At 45.5% G+C, this 23276-nt stretch overlaps 1 protein-coding gene across 1 annotated transcript in view; it reads left to right on the top strand.

Annotated features, from left to right (window-relative positions):
- The first annotated feature begins 877 nt into the window (after positions 1–877).
- LOC126872511 (paired mesoderm homeobox protein 2B) overlaps positions 878–23276 on the top strand; it is a 39607-nt gene continuing 17208 nt past the window's right edge. The window contains exons 1-2 of the mRNA XM_050632577.1: positions 878–2238; positions 22712–22985. Of these exons, the coding sequence (XP_050488534.1) occupies positions 22901–22985 (85 nt within the window). The 5' untranslated portion in view covers positions 878–2238; positions 22712–22900. The remainder of the gene's footprint in view (positions 2239–22711; positions 22986–23276) is intronic.

Below are 23276 nucleotides of genomic sequence, written 5' to 3'. Positions count from 1 at the left end.
TACGATACGTCGTCCTTCCAAATAGCACTTTCAAAGTTTTTTGAAGTCTTCAGGTAAAAAAATGTCTTCGTAAAGAGAAATAGCGAAGACTCTTACGACCGAGTGTACGATATTCGGACGCATTTTAACTGTCGAAATACGTAAAATAAAGATAGAAAGGGACAAGAACGACGTAACTCGTGCGTATAACGGATTAATTCGACTCAGTTACCGAAAATTATAATACGTATCTTAAGAGCCTCTCGGCGAAACTCAAACACAAGAAAGCGTTCAAGTAGGTGCAGAGTGAACCGCGAAGAGGCAAACGTCGTTCACGTCCGTATACGTATATACAAACACGAGTTCTTGCGCTTAGTTGCGAGTTGGCCAAATGTCCGGCATGCAAGAGCCAGGAACGTCGTCCAAGATACGGCCTGAAGGAGGATGAACAGCACGACGCGTTCGTCCTTCCTCGGAGAGGGAGATTGTTCGCGAGCCACGACAAACAAGGATAAACGAAGAGCGACTCGAAGAGCAGAGAGAGAGAGAGAGAGAGAGGGAGAGAGGCGGGGGGTCGAGGTGGAGCGCGGCTGATACAAACGAGAGAATCACTATGGACGAGGGGTAAACACGATTTACACCATGACGACTATTGCCTCTCCTCTCGTCCAAAGTGCCTACGCGTAGATGCGAGGGTGAGTTACAACACACGGGGAGACACTCGGGTTGCCCACGGTAGGGATGTTTGTCGTACGCGTTATTTGGCCAATAAAACCACGTGGCGATTCCGCCACCCCCGCGTAAAGCGGTTGCAACGACGCGATCAACTCGGATGGTCGAACAGAGAAGAGAAATCGTAGACCACGCCTCGCGAGTCGCTCGACGCCTGCGTGGTTCCGCCTATCGAACACGCTTTTGCTGCCTGGCCGTCGAAGCGACACCGTATCGCGACACACAATCCAGCTCTGGAACCCTCTTCGACGCCTCGAATCGCGACTCCTCCGGTTTTTCGGCCAACACGATCACGGCCCGCGGATCATACTCGTTCGAACATCACGCAGCGATCGGATCGGTGCAAGCTCCGCTCGTAACATCACAGATGCTGTCGAGAAGGACCCGAGGACTCGATGAGTTAACAGTGTCGAGGACGAGATTCTCTTGGAAAACGTCTTTTTATTCGAAGACTCCGTGTTAGAACTCCAGAGAGAAAGAGAGAGAGAGAGAGAAAGAGAGAAAGAGAGAGAGAGAGAGAGAGAGAAGAGAGAGAAAGAGAGAGAGGACGAGGTGATCGAGGACTAGGTGAATACCGTTGTAAGATCGTTGGTGTTAAGATTTGTTAGGTGATCCATGTCATCTCGCGTCAGCTGGATGATCGAGAATTCCCGTAGAAGTTTCATTGGAGCTTGATGGAAGGAGAAGTTTAAAGATGGAAGACTTCTCGTAGAAGACTGACTAATTGCTGTGAATAAGGAGGGCTCGTGAAGAAAGTTTGAGGACGTTGTTCGAGTAAGTGACGCGTAACGGATACTCGTTTCTTGCGCGTCGATCAGCTGGTTCGACGAAACTTTCGTATACCTCAATTCCGATCGGAAATTCACGTCTGCGATCTTCGAAAACTGTCGGGTATGTGCATCTGCCTCGAGGGAAAATCTAAGGATCGAACAGGTCGACCGAACTTTCAACGACTCGCCACCAAAATTCACGAGAGCCTACAGATACCAATGGAAACAGGCAAACTCCGCCACGTACATCTCGAACAGTGCGTTTATTAACCGAACAACGATACAATTCAACAAGTGTTTGCGAATCAAAGTGCCGAAGCAAGAACAGAAACCTCAAAGACTCGTTGCCGGTCTGATGTTTCCAAAGTGTCGTCGACGAATATTATCCGCACGTCCAAGTATATATTATCGAAAGTAATAAATAACATACGACGAGAAACTGGTGTCAGTGTTAAACGAGGGCACGAGTAAATCATCGTTGTGTCAGTGATCGGGAAGACTGTAGGGAAACGGTTGGCGGGAAGACAAGGTTCGGGGTAGATCGTGGATCTCGCGAGCGCGTCGCACGGTAAAGGGGTTCGGAAGGTCGACGGTGATCCGCGAGGGTGCGGAGGTAATCGGGAAAGTGTTGTTCAGCCACGAGTCCAGGATTCTCACCCCCGGAGGCGGTACCATTTCACCCGGGGGCGCGGGGCCGCCCGCGAGCCCTTCTTCGGGACACTATCATCCACCTACGCATAGTCCACCCCTGGTCAAGGTGAGCGATTGATATTCCAACTGTTCCCAACGATCTTCCTTTTCAACTCTTAATCCCGGACTGTACGACCGAGAGGAATCTAAATTTTTCTTTCCTTACTGCAATTCGACGAACAATTTTAGCATCTTCGGCGCTCGAATTGTAAAAGACGAACATTTTCTAAAATTTCGTATTTTATATAATTCGGTACAATTGGGAAAAAAATACCAGCAGAAAAAGTAGCAGAAGCCTTAGTTCGTCGGACAACGATGATAGTACAACGTGCACGTATTAACAGAAATTTCAAATATACTCGTGAATTTTTAGTACAGGACATTTTTATCGACGACAAATTTATCAAAGGTTTACGGATAAAAATGTAATGGACGAGTTTTCAGTTGTATACAGCCTCGCAACAGTTTTCGCGAATAAATTAATTCAGCAAGGGATTTCCTTAAGTGTAACTGGTTCGTACCAAGCTAATTTACCAGTTTGAACCCGCTATAATAGCATTTGGCTATATTTTCAATTATGTTTGATAGGGTGCTTGAGAAAATTGGATAATATTCGAAAGAATCAAGTGTTTCAATCGTTTCGGTACAATTGTAATGGCAGGAATTGTTAATATCGTATAATGCCTATGCACTTTAATGTGCTTATAAATTACAATCTCCGATAGACAAATACAGTATCATTTCCCATAACTTCTTTGCCGTTACTCGTCTGCTTTTGCATCTCCTTCAATTTCCGTAAATAAAATAAATATATCCGAATGGTATATTTCAAGTAATACTTGCCAGGTGATGTTCGCGGGGAGTACTTGCTTATTTACGAACTACGGCAGAAAGTAAACTAACTATAGTCGCAGATCATGGCATCCGACGGATCAGAATCACCGAGTTTGACATCGAATAATTTTATCTCGTTTAAAATAAATGATATTTTATAGCTATTAGTTGCTATCGATAGTGTTACCAAACGTATTCGATTCGAAAAATCGATATCGTTGTTTAATTTTGTATCGGGCGGAAGTGTGCGCGCTGTTTCGAAGATGATACCGTTCGATTCACGAATCTTTTCCAACGTCATAAAATATTTCTCGTCTTTTTCGAATTTTTACACTTTGCTGGCGTTCGTCGTTTGTCGCGTGTCAAATCATTGACATTACTGACGCAACGCATCAAAAATATTTACCTCGAATATTTGCAAATGACGCAAGACCACAAACGGTACTTTGAATCTTTGAATATTGATTCAATGCTTTAAACGCATTTCGACCAAACTATAGTAATTTGTGAATCGTTTAACAATTGTTTATACAGTACCTTTTCGATACGATATCATGCGATTAAATTTAATCGGTCGAGGAATTTTTAACTCCGCGCGTTATTCTCTCAAATTTCCAAATTTATTACGCGTATTTCTTCCGATTGCTATTTCTTCTTTTTTCACTTTTGAATCACTTGTTTCGAAGCCGTAGTACCATCAAAAACAACATTCCACAAACAGCCGAATCAAATGCAACTCAATTTTGCAGGCGTATCGGTCCTAGAGTGAACGCGTCAGAGTATTTAAATTCACCACCACCGCAAATATATGCACATTCGACTATTCATTTGGCTCGGTCTTCCGTGCATCGTCTCTTTATCGTTTCGATATTTGTTCGCGATTTTCCATCGTTTCGTATTTTATCGTCTAATAACTAATGCAGCGCGATTGTTCGACGATCGCGTCGAATTATTCCAATACGATCCATTGGCCGACCTTTAGTTTCCGTTTCGATCGTTTCGCCGTGCGATTCCAGTAGTTTCGGGATAGAAAGCATCGTGGATATCTGCGACGCGATGCGACGCGACGCCATACGGTGGCCGTGAAAGGCGACTGTTTTTTATGGCCACGTAATAACAGGATAGCCGTTGAGGGGATTTTCGCCGAGAGAAGAAGCTGAACGAACCGCTGGAAAGAGGTTGACGATGATGGGTATAAGGGCGGCTGTCCGTGCTCGTTCTCGTCAACCGGCACCGTGAATCCCTCCGGGGACTCGAGCTGTCTACAGCCGAAGCTTCCGCTGGAGAGCCGAGTCGGAATTTAACGCGATATGATTTTTCCCGAATGATTCCGTTCTTCGAGCATTTTTTTACACCGCGACGATCTCGAGAACGAACGTCATTCCGCCATGTTATTTGACTTGTAGCCACGACGAAGTGCACTCGAACGCCTCAAGTACCAATAACAGAATAAACTCGTACCGTCGATGCCTCGAACACTCGATTCGATCGAACGGTTAAAACGAAGGATCGTAAAAGCGTGGATGCAAAAAGGTAACTTATGAAATCTTATAATATAACGTATTAAGGCTATTGTCAACAAGACATTACGATAAGGTCGGGTTAAACGATTCGATGTAATTGATGGATTTAATTGACACGCAGGCTCAAGCTGACAATCGGTATAAATATAAATTGTGCTTCTATTCGTTGAACGGAATATTCGAGAAAGCCAAGCACGGCGTTGGAATCGATCGAACGATCGCACCGTTGTCGAACGGATTAAAATCCGTGGCGCCGTGAATTAGAATCGATCGATAACGATCTTGAAGATTGTCGCATGATTCTTGGATAGAGGTTGCATCAAAATATAATGTCGTTAAGCTACGCGCGATCGTTTAAAAGTATTCTAGTGGCGAGATTCATTTCGATGGAGAAGCAACTTGTCCGAGTTTCGTCTCGTAGTAACGAACGAGTACAATATCATCGATATAAACGATACGTGTTAAAGAGATCGTAGGGCAAGCGGCTGCCGGTAACCGAGAATGAAACACGATGGAAAAGCAAAGATTCGAGAAGACGTTGGAAAGCGCGAAGGGCCGTTGCGGCCCTGCTCGCACGCGCGCCCAACACTTTTGCTCTGATTAAGCTTAATTCATTCTCGCGACGAGAGAAGCAGCGGAGAGAAAGAGAGCAAACGAGAGAAAAGACGTTCCAGTAAAACGGGCCAACGCCGTACGAACCGGCGGCTCGCGCTGTCTGCCGTCCAATCCTGCCAACTTAACCTCATTAATAAATTAATTAGATATTATTGTGTTGGCAGCCAGGGCGGCAGCTGCGGGCCACCTCTCCCGCTCCGCTTCCTCCTCGTCTCTCCACGTCTTGGGCCCGCAGATGACGCTTCGGAACGCCACTATATCTATACGTACAAGTAGGGGGTCAAGACCTGTGACGTCATGTCTTTGCCTGTGACGATCACGCGTGTTCGGTCCAACCTACCCGCACGTTTTTCCATCTTCACATACAGTAGCATCTCGATTATAATTATCCGTACCTCGGTTAGATCGAATTATCCGAATAAAGTCCGAGTCATGAACGAGCGAAGAATAAATTACAGCACGTATTCCGTGTAACCGTGCGATTCTCTTACGTGGCGTATATACACGAGATGCTACCTCTTATTCGTTTTATAGATTAAACGAACGCAGTTTAGAGTCTAGTTCGGATACAGTTTACAGGCTTTGATCGACGGATAGAAGCTCGTTCGATCTTTTATCATCGAATCGAGCTCTTTCGTCGTTCAGCGAAATTATCGGTTTGTCCGGTTTAAACGATTCTCCGTTAGCAACGCAACGGAAATAGGAAAGAAAGAAGCGATCCGACGCAAAAGTGAGAAATCGCGGAACGACTCGTTGGAGAACCGGATGAAAATTCGTAACGCGATCGAGGAGAGAGGGTCGATCGCAAGATATCGGGTAACGGCGAATCCTAGCGAAGGAGCTGACGCGGCGATGCTCATTACGGGGTAGAACGGTGACTACTGGTAATGACAAAAAGCACATGCAGCATTATCATTGCGGAGTGTATGGCATTAAGCTGTAGGGGGCCAGGATTAGGATGTCGGCCATTACCGCGCGTCACTGACCGTTTATTCTACGCCGTGCACGGTGTGGTGACTTCCTCTAGACGCGTATGTATGCCTACATAACCGGAGGATGAGGACACTCGCGAGGTCGTGAAATCTCGTCGAGTGCGATTCACCTTTCTATTCGATAACCTTGCTTTTCTCGACATACGCGTGTACTCTATCTCCTGCTTTTTCCTGCTTCTGTCGATAATCACGAAATAATTAGCGGAACGTTGCCGTGTTCTTCCAAACGAACAACGAACGACAGTTTTACCGATATATTCTTCCACTGTGTTGCTCGTTGTACACTGTACACTGCATATTGTTTTCGAGAATCGTTTAAATTTACTTCGTTGAATCAACGGCGGTGACTAAGCGTCATAAAATGTCAATAAAATACTTCAACGATCTTTATTGGCAACCGTGGACTTCCTTCAGCGTCGTTTTCAACACACGTTTATTTGTAAAAGTGTTTCCAGGGTAACTCATTTTCAATTTCGCCTTTTACTTCTCTTTTTTCACGTGACGATATCGTACGTTCACATTTGCGAGCGAATGAAGATCGCATTAACTCGACTAGTCGCAAACAAAACGATAGATCTAAATTCGTGCTAACTCACACCTATCAAGCAGGACAGATGTTCGGATAAATTAATTATTCCCATCAATTTTCATTCGCGGAATGTTCGCTCGGAAGTCGGCGACGAAAATGCTCACTACGCGACGTTAACGCGATATAAAAACAAAATCACTTCGATTACTTTATCTTTTGCGAACGATTGAAATCACCGAGCAAAAATTAGTCAGAAATTGGATATTCGCGAAAGCTGTATGCTTAAGGAATCGACGTAAAATTCGATCAGACGTTGAAGTTAAATTTTTAACGAAACGTTTAATGGAAAAGGACGGAGCAAGCGAAAAAGAAAAAAGACACGATGGATCAAATTGCAATTATCGATCAACCGATGGGAAAGCACCGCGGAAGCCTCTTCTGTGAAGGCGACGTCGATTAAAAGTAACGCGGTTAAATAGCAATCTGCCGGCAAATTATGTAAGCAACGCTTGAAACTAACGCGATCACAGTCGATTCGAACGCAACGAACGATTAACTTCGTATCCGGACGATTAATACGAACTCGAGTTAATTAATAGCGTCGAGTAGCAGTGTCGTGTTGCCACTCGTCGAAAGACGTATGTATCGGAAATTAGAGCGAAAGAAGACTTTATCGCGCTTCGAAGAACGTTTACCTCGATTTTGCGGTCGTTTCATCGATTTTACGTTTAACCGAATCTATGAAAACGACGAGCTACGAATTTAATAGAACGACTGGCTGATCTTAAGTCGCGCGATCCACTTTTCCAAAATTCGTGGAATTTGCATAAGCTGGCATCCACAACCACGTACGTACGTAACGTATTGCCTAACGTTCGAATACAAACTATCGAACGAGCCACTTTTTTTTCAACCGACATTCATCGAATTTCGATTTCCATTTTATCCAGCGCGAATGACTTAATTTAATGGAATAAATCGAAGAAAAGATGAAAAAAAAAAAAAAAAATAAACCGCCAGAGGAGTCGATGTTTAATTATTTTTGGGCGAAAAGTACACAGCTCGTCGGGATTTAAATCGAATTTAAATAAATCGACGGCGCTGCTGTTGACAGAAGCACTCGCGGAGAGCGCAACGAGCTCCCTGATTTAATTACAAATTGATCGATTTGTTTGTGCGAGCACTTTCCGACGCAGTCGTTTCGAAAAATCCCGAGCATTCGTCGAAAAAAATGGATGTTTTACAGGAGAGACGAGGGGTGGGGGGAAAAAAAGGAAAAAAACAAGAGAAACACGAGAGAAAGAGGAGCGAAAGGAGAAAGAAAAGAAATAGACCGATACAACATGGTGGACAATTGAACGACGGTGCTTAGAGAGGCTGGTGCGTTTAATGCGCTTGAAGCAAAGCAGATAGCTCGCTCTAAATTGCGCTTAAGTAACTTAAATTTAATTTAATTTCGCATTGGTTCATTGGTGTCTCCGTTCGCGATATTTAATTCAATACGGGCGTAACATTGTATTACGGGTACTTGCGCAATGTTCTCGATGAATGAAAGAAAATTGGATAAAAATATAGCAGTCGAGGATTGCTGATGGATGTAAGTGGCAACGATTAGAAAACTTTATTGGCAACGTTTAAGTATTTATTCAATGCTCCGCGTCTCTTGACTTCGAAAGAAATTGATAGCGTTGATATATAGAGCATCGAAAAAATCGAATCTCAGACACGAAAGATCGTATCACACTCGCAAACAGGAATAGAACATTCTTGATCGATATAATCCGATTATTCGCGATGCTTTTCTTACGATTATTCTCTTCTTTTTCGGTATCGTTCACTGAAATCGAATAATTATAGGACGGTATTAGTTCATGAAACTTCGAAGAAACGACGTATACGCTGACTCGATACTTTACAATCGATCGTCGAACGAGGAAGTCGTCGAACATAAAATTTATATACGTACGCTATATCGATCGATGTATCACGCATAATTCTCGTGGAGTTCGTGGCCCCGGGATCGTTCGGTTCGAGGAGAAGCGTCCGCTGGAAGACTTTCGACCAGCGTCGGTCTCGAACGAAATTGACTCTTAATCGCAGTGGCGCCACGCGGTCATGAATAATTGCCGGCATCAGCAACGAATTCGAGGACGGATAATGCAGCAATCCTCGAATCGGGTCGTATCATTTATTCAGTAGCTCGTGGCCGTCACACGGTGGCCGAAACTGTGGATTTGCAAATCGTATTAACCCGCGAGCGCGAGAAAAAAAAAGAACTCGCTCCCTTTCTGGACCCCGCGCGTCGCAAAGGGATTAAAACGCCGCGATTTTTGTTCGCGCGTTTTCAAGGTGGCCCTGTGTCATGATTTTTCCACACGATCGCTGATTTAACCTTTAATCGCTATCGCGTATCGTTGGGTCGGCGCAATTCGCAAGAGTTTCGATATTGACTCGATTTTCGGCTACTTGCTTCCCATCTGTATTTTACGTGTTGCGCGCTGCGCGTTGGAGGGCACCGGATCCTCGCGTACGCGCTCTTCTCATAAAATAATTGTTATCGACTTTGAAAAATAAACGCTCTCCAGTAAAGAGGATTAATCGTACTACGTGTAATCTACGTGTATTCTAATCAACCCGTTTACTTACGTACACTCATCGTTCAACGTATTGATTATTGATCTCTATTAATTCGCGGTAGTACGTTACTCCATAGCGTACAGATCAACGCAACGATTGCATCGTACGCTTTTCGCTATGTCTATTATTAACAGAAGCATTACACCGTTTGTCCATTCATTTTAAATGATATTTACAAGTCTTCTATATCTCTCCTCGTCGAATATATATTTGATAAAACATAATGGAAAGAGCTAAGAATTTATGTATTCACGAAGATGGAAGGAAAGACCCTGCTGTACGATTTGACTTCGACGAATCTTCCACGCGTTCGTCACGAACCAAGAATAGCACCCACCTATTAGCCACACGAACATATCCGAAAACCAAGTCCTTCAATTTACTCCCGCGAACGCGTTCAAATCTAACATCGACGCATCCAAACGATGAAAGCTCTTCTTCTTGTCGAAACAGCGTAACGGAAGGAGATCAGAGAGAGAGAGAGAGAGAGAGAGAGAGAGAGAGAGAGAGAGGGAGAGAGAGACGAGAGAAGAAGAGGAAAAGAGAGAGTCGGTTAAGGGAGGCAAGCGCGTCGCGTTTACACGGTGAAATGCACACACGTGGCGGAGGGGGTGTGTAGGAGGGCGCAGACACGCCCCTGGCTCGAAAAGGTGCACCGGGGTGTGTGTAGGGAATTCGAGGGGAAAAAGGGGATCCTTCGTGGAAACCAAGGGAAGAGGCGCAGTGAAAAAGGTGGATCGAGACCGTTCCTCCTTATATCGGTACCCCTGGAGGGTCTCCGCTCCCGCGCGTCCTGCAGCCCCCACTTTTCGCCTGGAGGCTGCTGTTTTACGCTTTTCGACTTTTTCAAGATTTATCCCTGCCGCTTCCTCGCTAAATCGCTTTCCGGGCGAAATTTACGGCCGGGCAATAATACAGCAGAGCGAGTGTGCAAGCGGGGTGCAAGGGGGATGCAAGGGTCCCGGCGGAGGTGGGCCAGAGAGGAAGCGGAGGATAGTAACAGTAAGGGAGCGTACATGCATTCCCGGCACGTTTGCCGGCTTCTTCTCTACCTGACTGACTGCTTCCACCTCTTACTCGAGCACTTTCTTTACGACTATCCTCCACCTTTCACCCTCCGTGCACCGAGAAAACTCCAACAGGGCCATTTCGGGCCTGCGCGCGCTTTATATCTTTTCTTCGGCGCCTACTCGCTGAAAATCGTTGTTTCCCAAGATTTTATGGAATCATAGGACGTGTTAATGGGTCCGAGATGGGGTTCGTTCAAGGGTGAGCGAAGGTGGTAGTAATGAGCAACGAAAGTTGGGTGATCGCGCGATTGTTAGCGACGTTGACGAATAACCGATGAATGCAAGATGAGTTCGGTCTTACGTAACTATTAGACTTCGTAACGCGGGTGTGACAGAGTCATAAACGAAGGCTCGAGAGTCGAGGAATTTTAAGATCGAGGGTTCTTGATTCGTGAAAAAAGTTTTTCCCTTATCGATCGTTGATGATGGAAGCACGTTGTTTTCGCTTTCGCGATCTATTAAAATCAGAAACCCTGAAAATTTCACTGCAAATTGGAGCGTAAGAACGACCAAAGTAAAGAACAGAAATTGGAATCATAGAAAGAAATTGGATAGAATATAACATTTTTTAGAAGTCGTGTTGACGAACCATGGCCAGTCAAGGTTCGACGGGTATAGCGAGGGTGGGCAAACGTGGTGGTGGAAATTTGGCTTATTCCCCTCTGTAACTCATTATGTTACGTTTACAAGCTATCCCCACCGCGTAGCTTCCGTTGAGTGAATTCACTCAGCTTCATCGAGCTTGCACGGTCTCTTCGAAATAGGTCACCGCCAATCTCTGCCGATTCCACTGACCGACGGAGGACACGAAAGAAAAAAAAAAGTGTAGAAAATTCGGAAGCATCTTTTCCTTCCAAAGAATCGATCGACACCAAGACGCTTTAAAAGATTCGATCGTCGAAGTGAAATATTCTATTCTATATCTTGTTCTACATCTTTATGAAATTTCTTTGCGAAATTGTCGACCTTGTTGAGATTCGTAAAAGCATCGGTCATCCACGATCACGGGGAAGTTTCTTATGCATTATTCACCGAGGTATCCGACGAACAGGGTGTAAAAGTATACCAGGCCGATAAACTATATAAATGATGTTCTAACGCGGAAACACGACAACCAAGCGAACCGCTGGTCACTCGTCAGCACGTGACCAGCGAATTTGGAGCTGGGATTTCCCGACGAAATGATTTATCGGATTCGATCGAGACACCGAAGCAGAGGGACGATAGAGAAAAGACGAGATTTAAAGTACGACAAGAGGAGAATGAGAATTCGTTAAAACAGCGCAGCGCTTGTTATATTATAATCGAAAATTATAACGAAAGTAATTCACGAGAGAGTAAATGTTCGCTCATCGAGTTTCATCGAACTGTTATTCGCCACGATTCTTTCACGTTTCATTCCTTCGAGCGTATCGCTGGCAGAATCGTTTCGAACCTACGTTCCACCGTCTAAATTGATTTTCAGTCGCTAGATCCCGAGCGATTTTTTACGCTCGAAAAATCGGTCGCTCCATGTTCGATAACCTAATGAAAAATTAGTTAACCTACGATAGAGGAATTTCCAGTGGTCCACTGGACCGATAAGGATACCAAGCTTATTGGTTACCGTTACTCGAAAAGATTGGCAAGCGTTGGTCTAGGGGGCGCGACATATTGGACGAAATTGGCGCATATCAAACGGAGGGAAGCAATTGGAATATAGTAGGATCCAGATCCCGTCCCTGCTCGTGCTTGGTTTCGTTGGAAATGGTGCCCTCGGGGCGAAACCGGGAAGCGAAACCCTCGACTGCGCATCCCCTATCTCTGTTCCCTCGCACCCTCCGGCCTCACCATCGCCACCACTCCATCCTGCCACTTCCAACAAACCCCTCTGTTCCCGCGCTGCCTTCCGCCCTTTCCGCCCCCGCCGCGATATTATATCGCCGGGAAGAGCCTATCTACTGGCAAACGCGAGAAGCCCAAGTTCTCTCTCGTCTTGGAACGAACTTCAAATTAGATACAGCTACGAGCACAATGGAGCACTGCTGGGTAAATACGATAGCGTAATTTCGTATTCTCTTTGCCGTAATCGGCTGAGACGTACGATTTGCGGCCGAGCTAACTATTGTTTGTCGATTGGAAGAACGTTTTCGACGAGCAGACGATTCGCCGATGATCTTTCACGGAAGAGGATTTTTCGTAAACGCGAAGAGACGAGACGATCAAAAGTTACGAACAGACTTTGACGTTATTTAAATAAAATTATATCTTTGTATCGTCCGCGATTTATCAGGAAGCCCGAAACGAGATCCCAGCAAGCTGATTTCTTCGACGTTTTTCGATCAACGTATCTTCCAGAATCCTATCGAGGCGAATCGCGAAAAAGCAAAATCGCCGAATCTCCTATATCGTTCGCGATTCGCCGATCATCCCTCAAGATCCCAAGAACGTGTAACTCCTCTCGGCCTTAAAACAAAGACGACCGGTTGCTCGAGGCAGTAGCCGGCTCGTAGCTGTCTCTACTCCGCGACTATGTAACCGGAGAATCAATACGATCCTCCTGCTCGTTCGGTGCGCCAATTGAGCTCGTTGAATCTGTGCCCCGAGCCACGCGGTTACGTATGCCCGATTCCGCGCACAGACGTGCGCTGGCATACGCACGCCGCACACACGCACACGCGCACGCACATACACAGCTTAAACACAAGCGTGAACGGAGCATAGGTACAAGGTGTACACAGAGATACACGCAAGCACACTGACACCGTTCACGAGGATTTTCACGCAGGCACACACGTATAGAAACATTCGACGATCCACTTGCGATCGATGAACGCGGAGGAGACGCACGGAGAGACGTACGCGTACCGCAGCCACCAAACAAACTCATCCGTGTAATTGACAAATTGACAGATTAATTCAATCACGGCCAATGCTTCTTCGTCCCGGCCTCTCGTTCTCGTTCAGGTTCCCCGTTTAATGTATATCGCTACATCGATGAAGAGCCATCACGGACGCTTCTTGTTGGGTCCGTTCCTCTCTATCCTCCGTGTTGCTGTCGTAGCGCGTGTGTTTGTCATCGTTGGAACGTTACGTCGCGAACGGAATCGCTGTCGCGAAGCGAGCGAACAAAGCGATAGCGGTTACATTTTAATCCCTTAAAACGAACATTTTTCCTCGAGTTATCAACGAGACATCCGTTAAATATCGTTCTTCGTTCGTCGTGTATCCTAATTTATCTTGTCATCGATCTCACTGGACTTTACGTTTGTATGATACGAGCAATGCGAAAGCGTGGCAGGAAACACGACGAAGGCGACCAGGTTCGATCGAATTTGGTCGCCGAGAGGCCAATCGTCTAACGCTTGGACGTTTATTACGAAACAATCAAGATGTTTGCTCGTTCCCTCGAGATCACTGGCCGCGACAATGGCGATGCGTTACAAGGGGAGGCAGTCGTTTAAGGGCTATAAATGCATGCCGAATGGAACGGTATCCGGAAGCGGAATCTCTCCACGACCCATCGTCCGGAACGAAATCGCGTGGGACGTTTCTTCCTGCTGCAAAGATGCTGTATACGGGCTATTAATTGAGAGGGGGACGATGAATGGTCCCGGAATGATAAATAGATCGTGAAAAAGCGTCCAGGAACCAGAAATCACGCCATTACGGACCGCCTGCTCTCCCTCGAATCAAATTCCTTTGCTTTGACAGTGTACGACGAGAAAATGATATCGCTTCTGTCAATCTTTTAACGACGACGATGCTTATCTCCGACCGAAAAAGTCGTCAACATCTCTCCACTTACCTACGTTGTTTGACTCTACATTGTTAGAATCTTCGATTCTATTATTGCGTACGGAAATCTCCGGCGGTATCGAGTGAAAGGCGAAAAAGAAAAGAAAAAACGGGAGAAAGAATCGAGCCCTGGAATCCGAGGGAGAATCAAACCAGAGAGTAATAAACACTTGATTCAACACCGCTCATCTTCCTCTTGTCTCTTCACACCGACAGCCAACTCCATTTGACTCTTGCCTCTACTCGATTCCACCGCATTGCACACGCCCTTCCCGATGTGTACACTCCAGCGAACATCCATACTGCTTCCTCCGTACCCTCTGTTCTCGTTCTCACCCCTTTGTCCCCTCGCCCCGATCCTTCGTCTCCCTTGCTCCACTCGACTTATCCCTCTTTCTCGCTCCTCCGTCGCTGCTTATTTTTTTCCATTTCGCACTTCCTGTCGTTTCTGCATTTTTTCGCGTTCGCCCCTTTTTACTTTTTTCGTCGTAACCGTGATGGCAGTCACCCCGCACGAAAAAGGGTGAGGATGGTCGAGGCTCGATCATAGCCGGCCGTTCCGCTTTTCCCTTTCGGTTCGAGCAGGCCACCCGGTGGTTTTCGGTTTATTTCCCGCTTATCCATTTATATTTGATTTATCCTGGCTGTCGCGCACCGCTCCGGGAGGGTTGACGCCTCGATTATCGCGTCGATCGTCGCGCGAAGCGATGCTTCCATCGTTGATCCTCGCTCAACGACGCGTTCTCAGCACTCGCGCCGATAAACATTACACGGAATTGGAAAAATCCTCTAAAATCTCGAGAAAGAATGGCCGATTATTAAATGTAAACGCTAGAAGCGTGGTTGATCAAACGAATATTTGTTAAATCCGACTGCTAAATTCGATCCAATTAGCCAGGATTGCGAAAACCTGAAACTATGGTAGAATCGAGAGGAAAACGATAAAAGACCGACGATCTTGATTTAAAGCTGTTAAAGCTGTTCGACCAAAAAGGGAGGAAAAGGGGGCGAAGAAGAAGTTTTTGTCGAAGCAACATCCGAGGCAAAAAACTGATACGATGAACTAAAGTAACTGAATACTTAACCGCATAATTCGATCAACCGGAAAGATCGAGCGACCGGTTTAATAATGATGCCCGTTCTCCGGCAGTAATTTCGGGTAGTTTGGTCGTGAGCTTACGATCCGGGGGATGGTTGAGCGTGCGCGAGTAAAGAGGTTAGGGCACGGGGGAGCAATACCATATGCAAAATTAACCTCCATTAAATGCGTTAACTCGGCGACGAGCATGCTCCGATGCGCTTAACCAAAGTACATTACACCGTACTCGATGCGGTCTATAGACAGGGCCGTGCGATTCTCTACAGGGTGTTAACGAAGAAAACGATCGAAAAAGTGTTTCCGAATGTGAATCTCCGACGAGAGACGTTTAATCGTTTAATTACATCGTTTGACTCTGCGAAGATACAAGGGCCTTCGCGCTCCACAAACCTAATATCGTTAATAAATTTGAAGAATCTCGACATTACGAGTTAATGTTCGTGATAAGTCGATGATAAGTTCGACGGTAAAAGAAACACAATTTTCAAGGTAAATTTTATGGTCATATGATATCGCGTAATACGGAGGATGCAGTTCGAGTATCGTAGATGGAAATAAATCAAGAGGAGAGAGACACCCTATTTAGAGGCATCTTTATTCGTTCTCTGAAAGCCTGATTTCATTGACTGCATCAAAGGTACCATAATCTAAAGTACACTTACGTACGAGGGTTTCGGTGGGGAAGCGATAGAGATATACGTCGTTCGGAAAAACCAGATAAGTACAGAAAACGATATAACGTTCGAATTCGTCTAGAGGATTTTTTTAAATGAATTTTTACGTCCTTCTTATTTTCTCTAATTCACTTTCCACCGTAGGATTCCCAGAAAATTACCGACCACGGATACGTAGACATTGCCGGACGAATAAGAGCACAGATGTGGCCTGTGATCAAATTTGAGACAAACTAGTCCGCAGATGTGTCAAGGCATTTGTCATCGTCGAAACGCACGCACGATCCTCTACGCTGTACGAAAGAGTCTCGCTGTCTCTCTGCACGTTTATTAACACCCTGTATATGTCGTGGCGTCTAATTGGCCGTCGCGATCGTCGGGGCAAAATGGCCTTACGCCGCGCATATTTACCCACAGTTCGTTTCGTCCTCGATTTCTTTTCAACGAGACGACAATGCGCGCTCTTAACCCGTTAACCGTCTATGCCGTAATATTATTGAAGAAGCCGATCTACAATTGTATTGTGCGCGACACGATATTACGTTCTGGGGCACGCTCTTCCCTTTTGACCCGTGCCAATCGAAACACTGCCTCTCCGGCATGCCTCTGGTCCGATCCTCCAGCCGGCTTTGCTCCGATATTGGACAGATTTTGAGAGCGAATTGCGATACGGCCAATTTTCTATCGCCGTTTACGATTAGCTTATTACCTCAATCGTCGAGTAAAAGAATAACTTTGAACGTGATCGATACTGTCAAAAGTCGCGGAACAGATGTGACAATTATCTCGCGATATTTTACAACAAATTGTAACTTCCGAAAGTTATACAGCAAAAGCTGACACTGCGAATTTATTAAATCTATTGGACAAAATAGCGCAGACGAGACGACATCCTACTCGAAAAAAGGCGAAGAAGACGTTAATGCGGCGTCGAAAGAAATAAAAAGAGCGGTCACTTTGCAACGCAGCAAACGCAATTAACGAAAGCACGCAAAAGTTTGTTTCCTTTGCCCTTCGCATTCCTCTCAACTTTAGAACCTAAGGGCCTTCGTCGTATAGTAATAGATGCTTATTAAATTGTGTCATCCAGGAATAAGGGCTAACACGGTGCATCCAATTTGTGCCGCTTAATTAATTCTCTCCAATTTATTCCAGCCGGCCAATAAAGAAACCAGGACCCCGTCGGTCAACGAGCGCCGATGCGAGCGCAATATTGTCCCTAATGAAATCTTCGTTAATCGCGTCTCCGTCAAGTTTTCCAATGTACGACGACACGACGATGTCGTTCCAATTGCTCGCTCCACGAATTTTACGCAGTTAGACTCGATAGAAGACTCGGGCTTGATTTTTAGCCGTTCGTGACAGTCTCTCTTCGTAGGTAGGTGTATAGCTTGACACAGAGTCGAGTTCGATACTCGAAACAGACATCGAAAAACGTCCTACGAATAGATGATTCCACGCGTGGGAATGGCACAAAAATTATTGGAAATTGGGCAGAATTGTGGAATAGTAAATTTCAATACCAATTACGATATAAATATTAACGCGGATTTCAATTAATATTATTTACCGTTAATATCAACATTGGCACTAATATTCCGTTAAATTCGATTATATCAATTAGACAATTTTAGTCCCCTCGGTCATGGGCATATATTAATTTATGGCTTTCTGTGTTTAACATTCGCTGGAACGGTGAAACGTAGTTGGCGTGTGTGAACGGGACAAAGATTTAAACCTGATCGAAATCTAAGTCGCAACTTTCCTATAGAATCAACAATTGGAAAAAAAGAGTCGATTAAAATTCGCTTTATTCGTAAAACTTACTTTTCACCCAAACTCACCCCTGTATCACTATCGACAATCCGAACAAACTTACCTAACCCCGTTTCACCTCGTTGAATTAGCAGAAGGAATTAATCAGAAGATATAGCAATTGTCGAATAAACGCCAGTATCGAGTCTCGGAGAGGGACAAGAAAGCGTGGAATCCGTCGCGCGTTTACCGGATTCAACCCCCTAGTGTCGTAGTCGACTCGGGGAGGATGCTATCGCGCGGAAGCGAGAAATTAGCGAGAGAATAGCGGGAGAATAGCGACAGGGTAGCGACGGGGCGAGGCGTGACAGCAAGCTAATTACAGTATTATCGCTTTTAATTGCGATTCGTGCTATTTGCGCAATGGCGTGGCGGTGCAGCGCGCGATTGTCGTCGCGTGCCGAATTATTGGATGTTGACGTCAGCCGACGCGGCACCGCTTTGCTCGTAATTGCCGGCACCAATTATGCAATTAGCGCCGCTCTCTAATGAGCGCAGTGTTACACACGCGGAATCTAAACAGCCGGGATATTTGACAACCGTGCAACGTATCGCGCTTCTACGCGAATTTTCGCTTCGGCACGAATCGCTGCGAACGATTTCTGGATTACGAGAAATTCGCTTATTCACTCGCGGATTTACGCCTCGTAGCAACAGCTGCCTTTACTTTTTCCAAACTTCGTAATCCGCTGTCTTTCAAAAAATTATCAAATCGTAGAATCTTATTGGCGATACGAAAGGGAAGAGAAAACGAAACTCGCGATCGTTACTGGCTGGTCTATCTCTCTGTTTGCCCAAAAATCTAATTATCCGCAGTATTGAAATCTAATTACGAGCTGTGTGTTCCGATACTCATAAATGATGCGCTATACTTGCAAGGATGTTAAACTACAGTAACTCGATAACACTGGCCCCGCGCAATTAGAACTGTCGGTAACAAGATATTCCTACGTGTACCCAAATAATTGAATACCGGCATTACTGGATGTCCATAATCCGGGTTACCGAACCATTGGATGTGTACATTACTCACACACCGTTACGAGACTAACATCGCTGTAATTTTCGTAAACTTCGTAATGGACTATCCGGCACTCTCCGGTGCGTCGACATCAGCATCGATATCGATAGATCGGTTGCTCTACGCTCTCACGAACCAATTTCCATGCCTGTGTTAAGCACGGAAAAATAGGACGAGTTGTATGTTTGCAACCACCCGGAAGAAATAACTACGGTAATTCGATCGTATATCGTTCTCCTCTCTTGAAGATCGAGATAAACAAACGAACATTTCGCATCGTGAAAAAACAACGTTATTTTGGAAAACACTGGGAGAAGAAGTCGGATCGTATCTGGGTTAATGTCGTTTCAAATTCTTCGCAAAGATATATAAGCGCTTGTAAAAAGAGAAGAAAGGAAAGAGAAAAAGAAAATAGAAAATTTGGTCAAACACTCGAAAGTACCATGGTGTAACGCGATTTCCTGTAACGTATCGGCCGCGTTGTACGAATTTTCTCACCCGTCGAACCCGATTACAAGCGAATCATAGAAACCACGTCGACGCGAATCGAATTGCCAGCTACGTACCATCGAACCCCGCTAACTGGCTACGAAAACTCGTAACGTAACGAGCGTGTAACAAATCCGACGCGTGTGCCAATGTGTAAACACACTCCACTCGAAGCCGCAATCCCTTATGCTCTTAGAATAGGGTGCAGTCGGATGATCGCACAATAAAACACTGGCATAATGTTTCGCCCCCGCTGGTTGAACACCGCAAATACACCCCTGGACCGCACGCAGGTTTATTTTCGAGGGAGCACGTCTGGCGTGTACGTACATCGAAAGGGCTAAGGACCTGCTGCAGCAGCCAGAGCTCGAGGGACACCCCGGGGCACCCATCGCGGATTAGCCTCGCTACATTTCGTCCCTTCTGTCGATGCGTATGTTCCGTCATTACGCGTCTAACTCGACCAACCTAGGCTACCAAGGGTTGTTACCGAGTATTCAGAGGGGTTGATTCGATTCTTTCTACCTGCGACTAATCGGCTGATCCATTTAATGGTGTCACTGGCTCGCGACGTTTGATGTTGGAGCGCGCGGACAGACGAGGGTGAAAAAGGGTGTCTCGGTTGATTTTTGGTTTGCTTTTGGGGTTATATAGAAAGAAAGTGGACTAGCGGATTCGTTCTTTCGGGGGTGAATATAGTTTGTCCTTTATCCGAAACAACGAACACCGGATACCGGAAAGTCTTTGGAACTTGTTGCGTTCTTTAATGAAATAAACTTGAAAAACAAAGTGAAACTTCGAATTAGCGAAAATTGGTGAAATTTTGATAAACGAAAGTGACCAATATACGTAGGTAAAAATTCTAAGGGCCCGATACAGACTAAGCGTTACCGTACGAGGTTCGAACTTTTCATCGACTTCCGGGAAAAGCGAAGACGCTGCACCGAAATGGTTTTACGGGCAGCATCGAAATCACCCCCGAAATTCCATTTGCGATCCCTCGGAAAGGAGGCTGCGTGCATACGTAAAGCGAAACCCGAGCCAGTAATCCGTCGTCGTGGAAGGTCGGGCAGCCGAAACGAAAATTGGCTAAATTTCGTTAAGTTTGGCAGCAATTACTTTTGATACCCGACACGCGGCCGTAATTGCGTTGGGCCAAGCTGAAGCGAGCGCGCGCGACAGAGAGGGGTAATAATTCGCTAATATCAATTTCAAATTTCAATTAGTATCATCTCGACGTCTGCTCCCAGATCCAACCACCCGGCTGCCCCACCACCGCTATTCGTTGCCGTTCTCTCGCTCCTTCTCTCTGTCTCTCCGCCTCGGTTTTCTCCTGGACCCCAGAAGAGCACGGCATGATCTAAAATTCAATTTGTCCCTTGTAGCGGAGCCGCAAAGGGCGAAGGAGCAACAAAGGCAGAGAGAAACTAGTAAAAGAGAGAGAGAGAGAGAGAGAGAGAGAGAGAGAGGAACGGCGGGAACGATCGAGAGGGAAGGTTCGCGAGGCGGTGGGTCGGTGGTGCGGCCGGTGGTTGGAAGCAAGCAACGTAGAATCGCGTGTATATAGAGGAGAAGGTGGCGGAAGAGCATAGAGTTAGGGAATACACGGAGTTTAAAGCTTGCTGTTCGCGTGCACGCCGTTATGTAAGCAGAGCTACGGCCCTGTAGGCATGCGCATGCGCGACACGCCGACCCATTATAAATTGATAACCCCGCCGTTTATTAAGTTCCACCGACCGATGGCTGCTTAGGCAAAGAGCCCTCCACGCTCCTCGCCTATACGTGCATTATTTATTTACGGGAGTTTACAATCCCTCTAATGGGGATCGGCGTAATCGGCCGCCTATATGCCTCGAACCTTCTCCCATCTAGATTCCACTGTGGCCCTCTTGGCCCCCGTGCCCGACGCCAACCCCTTGTCGGCTTCTCTCTCTTAATCGCGTTTCAGCCCGCTTTCGAAAATCCCAGTATCGCTCGGGGAAATCGCAAGTAGCCAGGTTACCGAGGTGCTCGTTACGAGGACGTTGCACGTGATAGCATGTGTACGTAACCAAACGAGAAACGTCGAGGGGCTTCCGGTTGAAACGTACGATCGGTCTCGCGAGGCACTTCGTAGTCACGATCTCGCGAAAAGATCGTAGTCGCAGCTTGGTTAAAAGATTTACCAATCGCGAGGAAAGCACGGGTAGACAAGCTTGGATCGTAGGTAGCCCACAATTACAGGTACTTCGTTGGTATCGATATCGCTTCGAAGCGAAAATGCGATTGATTTTTACGTCGATGGCCATTTCGTTACTCAAACTTAACCTATGGAGAACTTTGACCATACGGTCGTTATCTCCGAACAACTGCTTTGGCAATATCGTCATTATCATTCTACGTGCACTTACGTAATTAGATCCAATTTAATGGTTAATTATTTCGTGCGTGTAAGTGGATAGAGTCCGGTTATACGCGTGGAGGATTGATCGTTGTTAGGTTGAGCGAAATATTGCTGTCGCAGTCCGCAAAATATATTTTGAATAAACAAATAAGTAAATAAATTATTTACAGACGAATTCGTGAAGACGTATTTGGTACAAATACAAGTCGCGGAATAAATACTCGATAAATACTCGGAGAAACTCTGTAGATTCACCTCGATACTCGTTTATACTCGTTGATGCTCTTCGATACTGTTCGAAACTCTTCCGCTCGCGATCGCGTCCGTTTATTTACACTGGTCGGGGGAGAACCGGAAAATTCGAATTCGTCTACGTTTCACGGTTGTATGTAACAGCGACATCGTTTTGCCCGGAGTTTATTTGTTCTCACATTACTCGTAAACTAGCGGTCTTGATACTCCGAGGTAAAACAACAGCAGGATTTGAATTGTCCTCTGACTCGTGTACCGCTACATACTTAGTTTGCCATTGTAATTGTTTGCGCAGAAATATCTTATATAAATTAAGCGTAGCTTGTACTTTGATAAATTATAAGCGAATTATTTCAAACTAATTAATGAAAAATTATCTCGACGAGCATCGCGTATTCCTTTCTTCCTAAAACCGAGTTTAAATTGTGTTTACTCTTTGGGATAAACTGCTTTTACGATATAACGCAGCAACAAGCGACTACGCGATTGTACGAAAAAGGATGAAAAATTTGAAAAATAGTAATTAACTTGCAAACGAACATACTCCGTTTTAACGTTGTACTCAAAACTCTGTCAAAACACGAACTAAACGTCTGTTTATCGGTGCTTCGATTCCGGTCTATCATAGAAACCGATTAGCCTGTCTTCCAACTAAGCCTCCTACTAAACAATTGTTACCGACAACCAGCAATTACATAATTCCTCCCCTCCTTCCCCGATAAATCTTCCAGAAATACCAGTGACTCTATTGTCTAACAACCTCTAATTCACTTTCCTGGAAAAATGATGCACGACTTACGTAAGTAACCCCTCTTTCTCTCTAATTGCAGATTGGATCAGTTCACACTCACCAGCCGAACAATAACCACCACCACACGCATCATCAGCAACAGCAACAGCAGCAACAACAACAACAGCAGCAGCAGCAGCAGCAGCAGCAGCAGTCGAGTCAACCGCAGGTGCCAGGGGCAGGAGGAGGTGGAGGGCCGGGGGGTGGGACGGTGGCCAGGCCAGGCGGCATGTTCTGCTACCACTGCCCCCCGGGTCTTCCAACGCCACGGTTACCACCCACCCTCGAGTACCCATTCGCTGCTACTCACCCTTGTAAGTAGATATTCCATTTGTCTCTTGCGTTTTGTCCACGGATTTTCGGATAGCAGTTCAAATTTAAAGAAGTCTTTTTCTTTCGATGACTTTTTAAACGTTTGGTCGCGATGGAAAAATTTCTTTTTCAAACTACGCGTTTTATCGAAAACTGACAGAGCAGTAAACGAAAGAAAATTTTTTACAATATCGGTTGATCTTGCATTTTTCTAAAAGCGAGGACATTCGATTCCAATAAGAGCAGACGATTATGTAATAAAACAAAGGGAATTATAGTTTAATACAGGGTAT

The sequence above is a fragment of the Bombus huntii genome, chromosome 13 (genome assembly GCF_024542735.1).
Source record: "Bombus huntii isolate Logan2020A chromosome 13, iyBomHunt1.1, whole genome shotgun sequence".
In the NCBI taxonomy this organism is placed as follows: domain Eukaryota; kingdom Metazoa; phylum Arthropoda; class Insecta; order Hymenoptera; family Apidae; genus Bombus; species Bombus huntii.
Note: the sequence above shows the minus strand (reverse complement) of the source record. Positions and strands in the feature narration are given on the sequence as shown.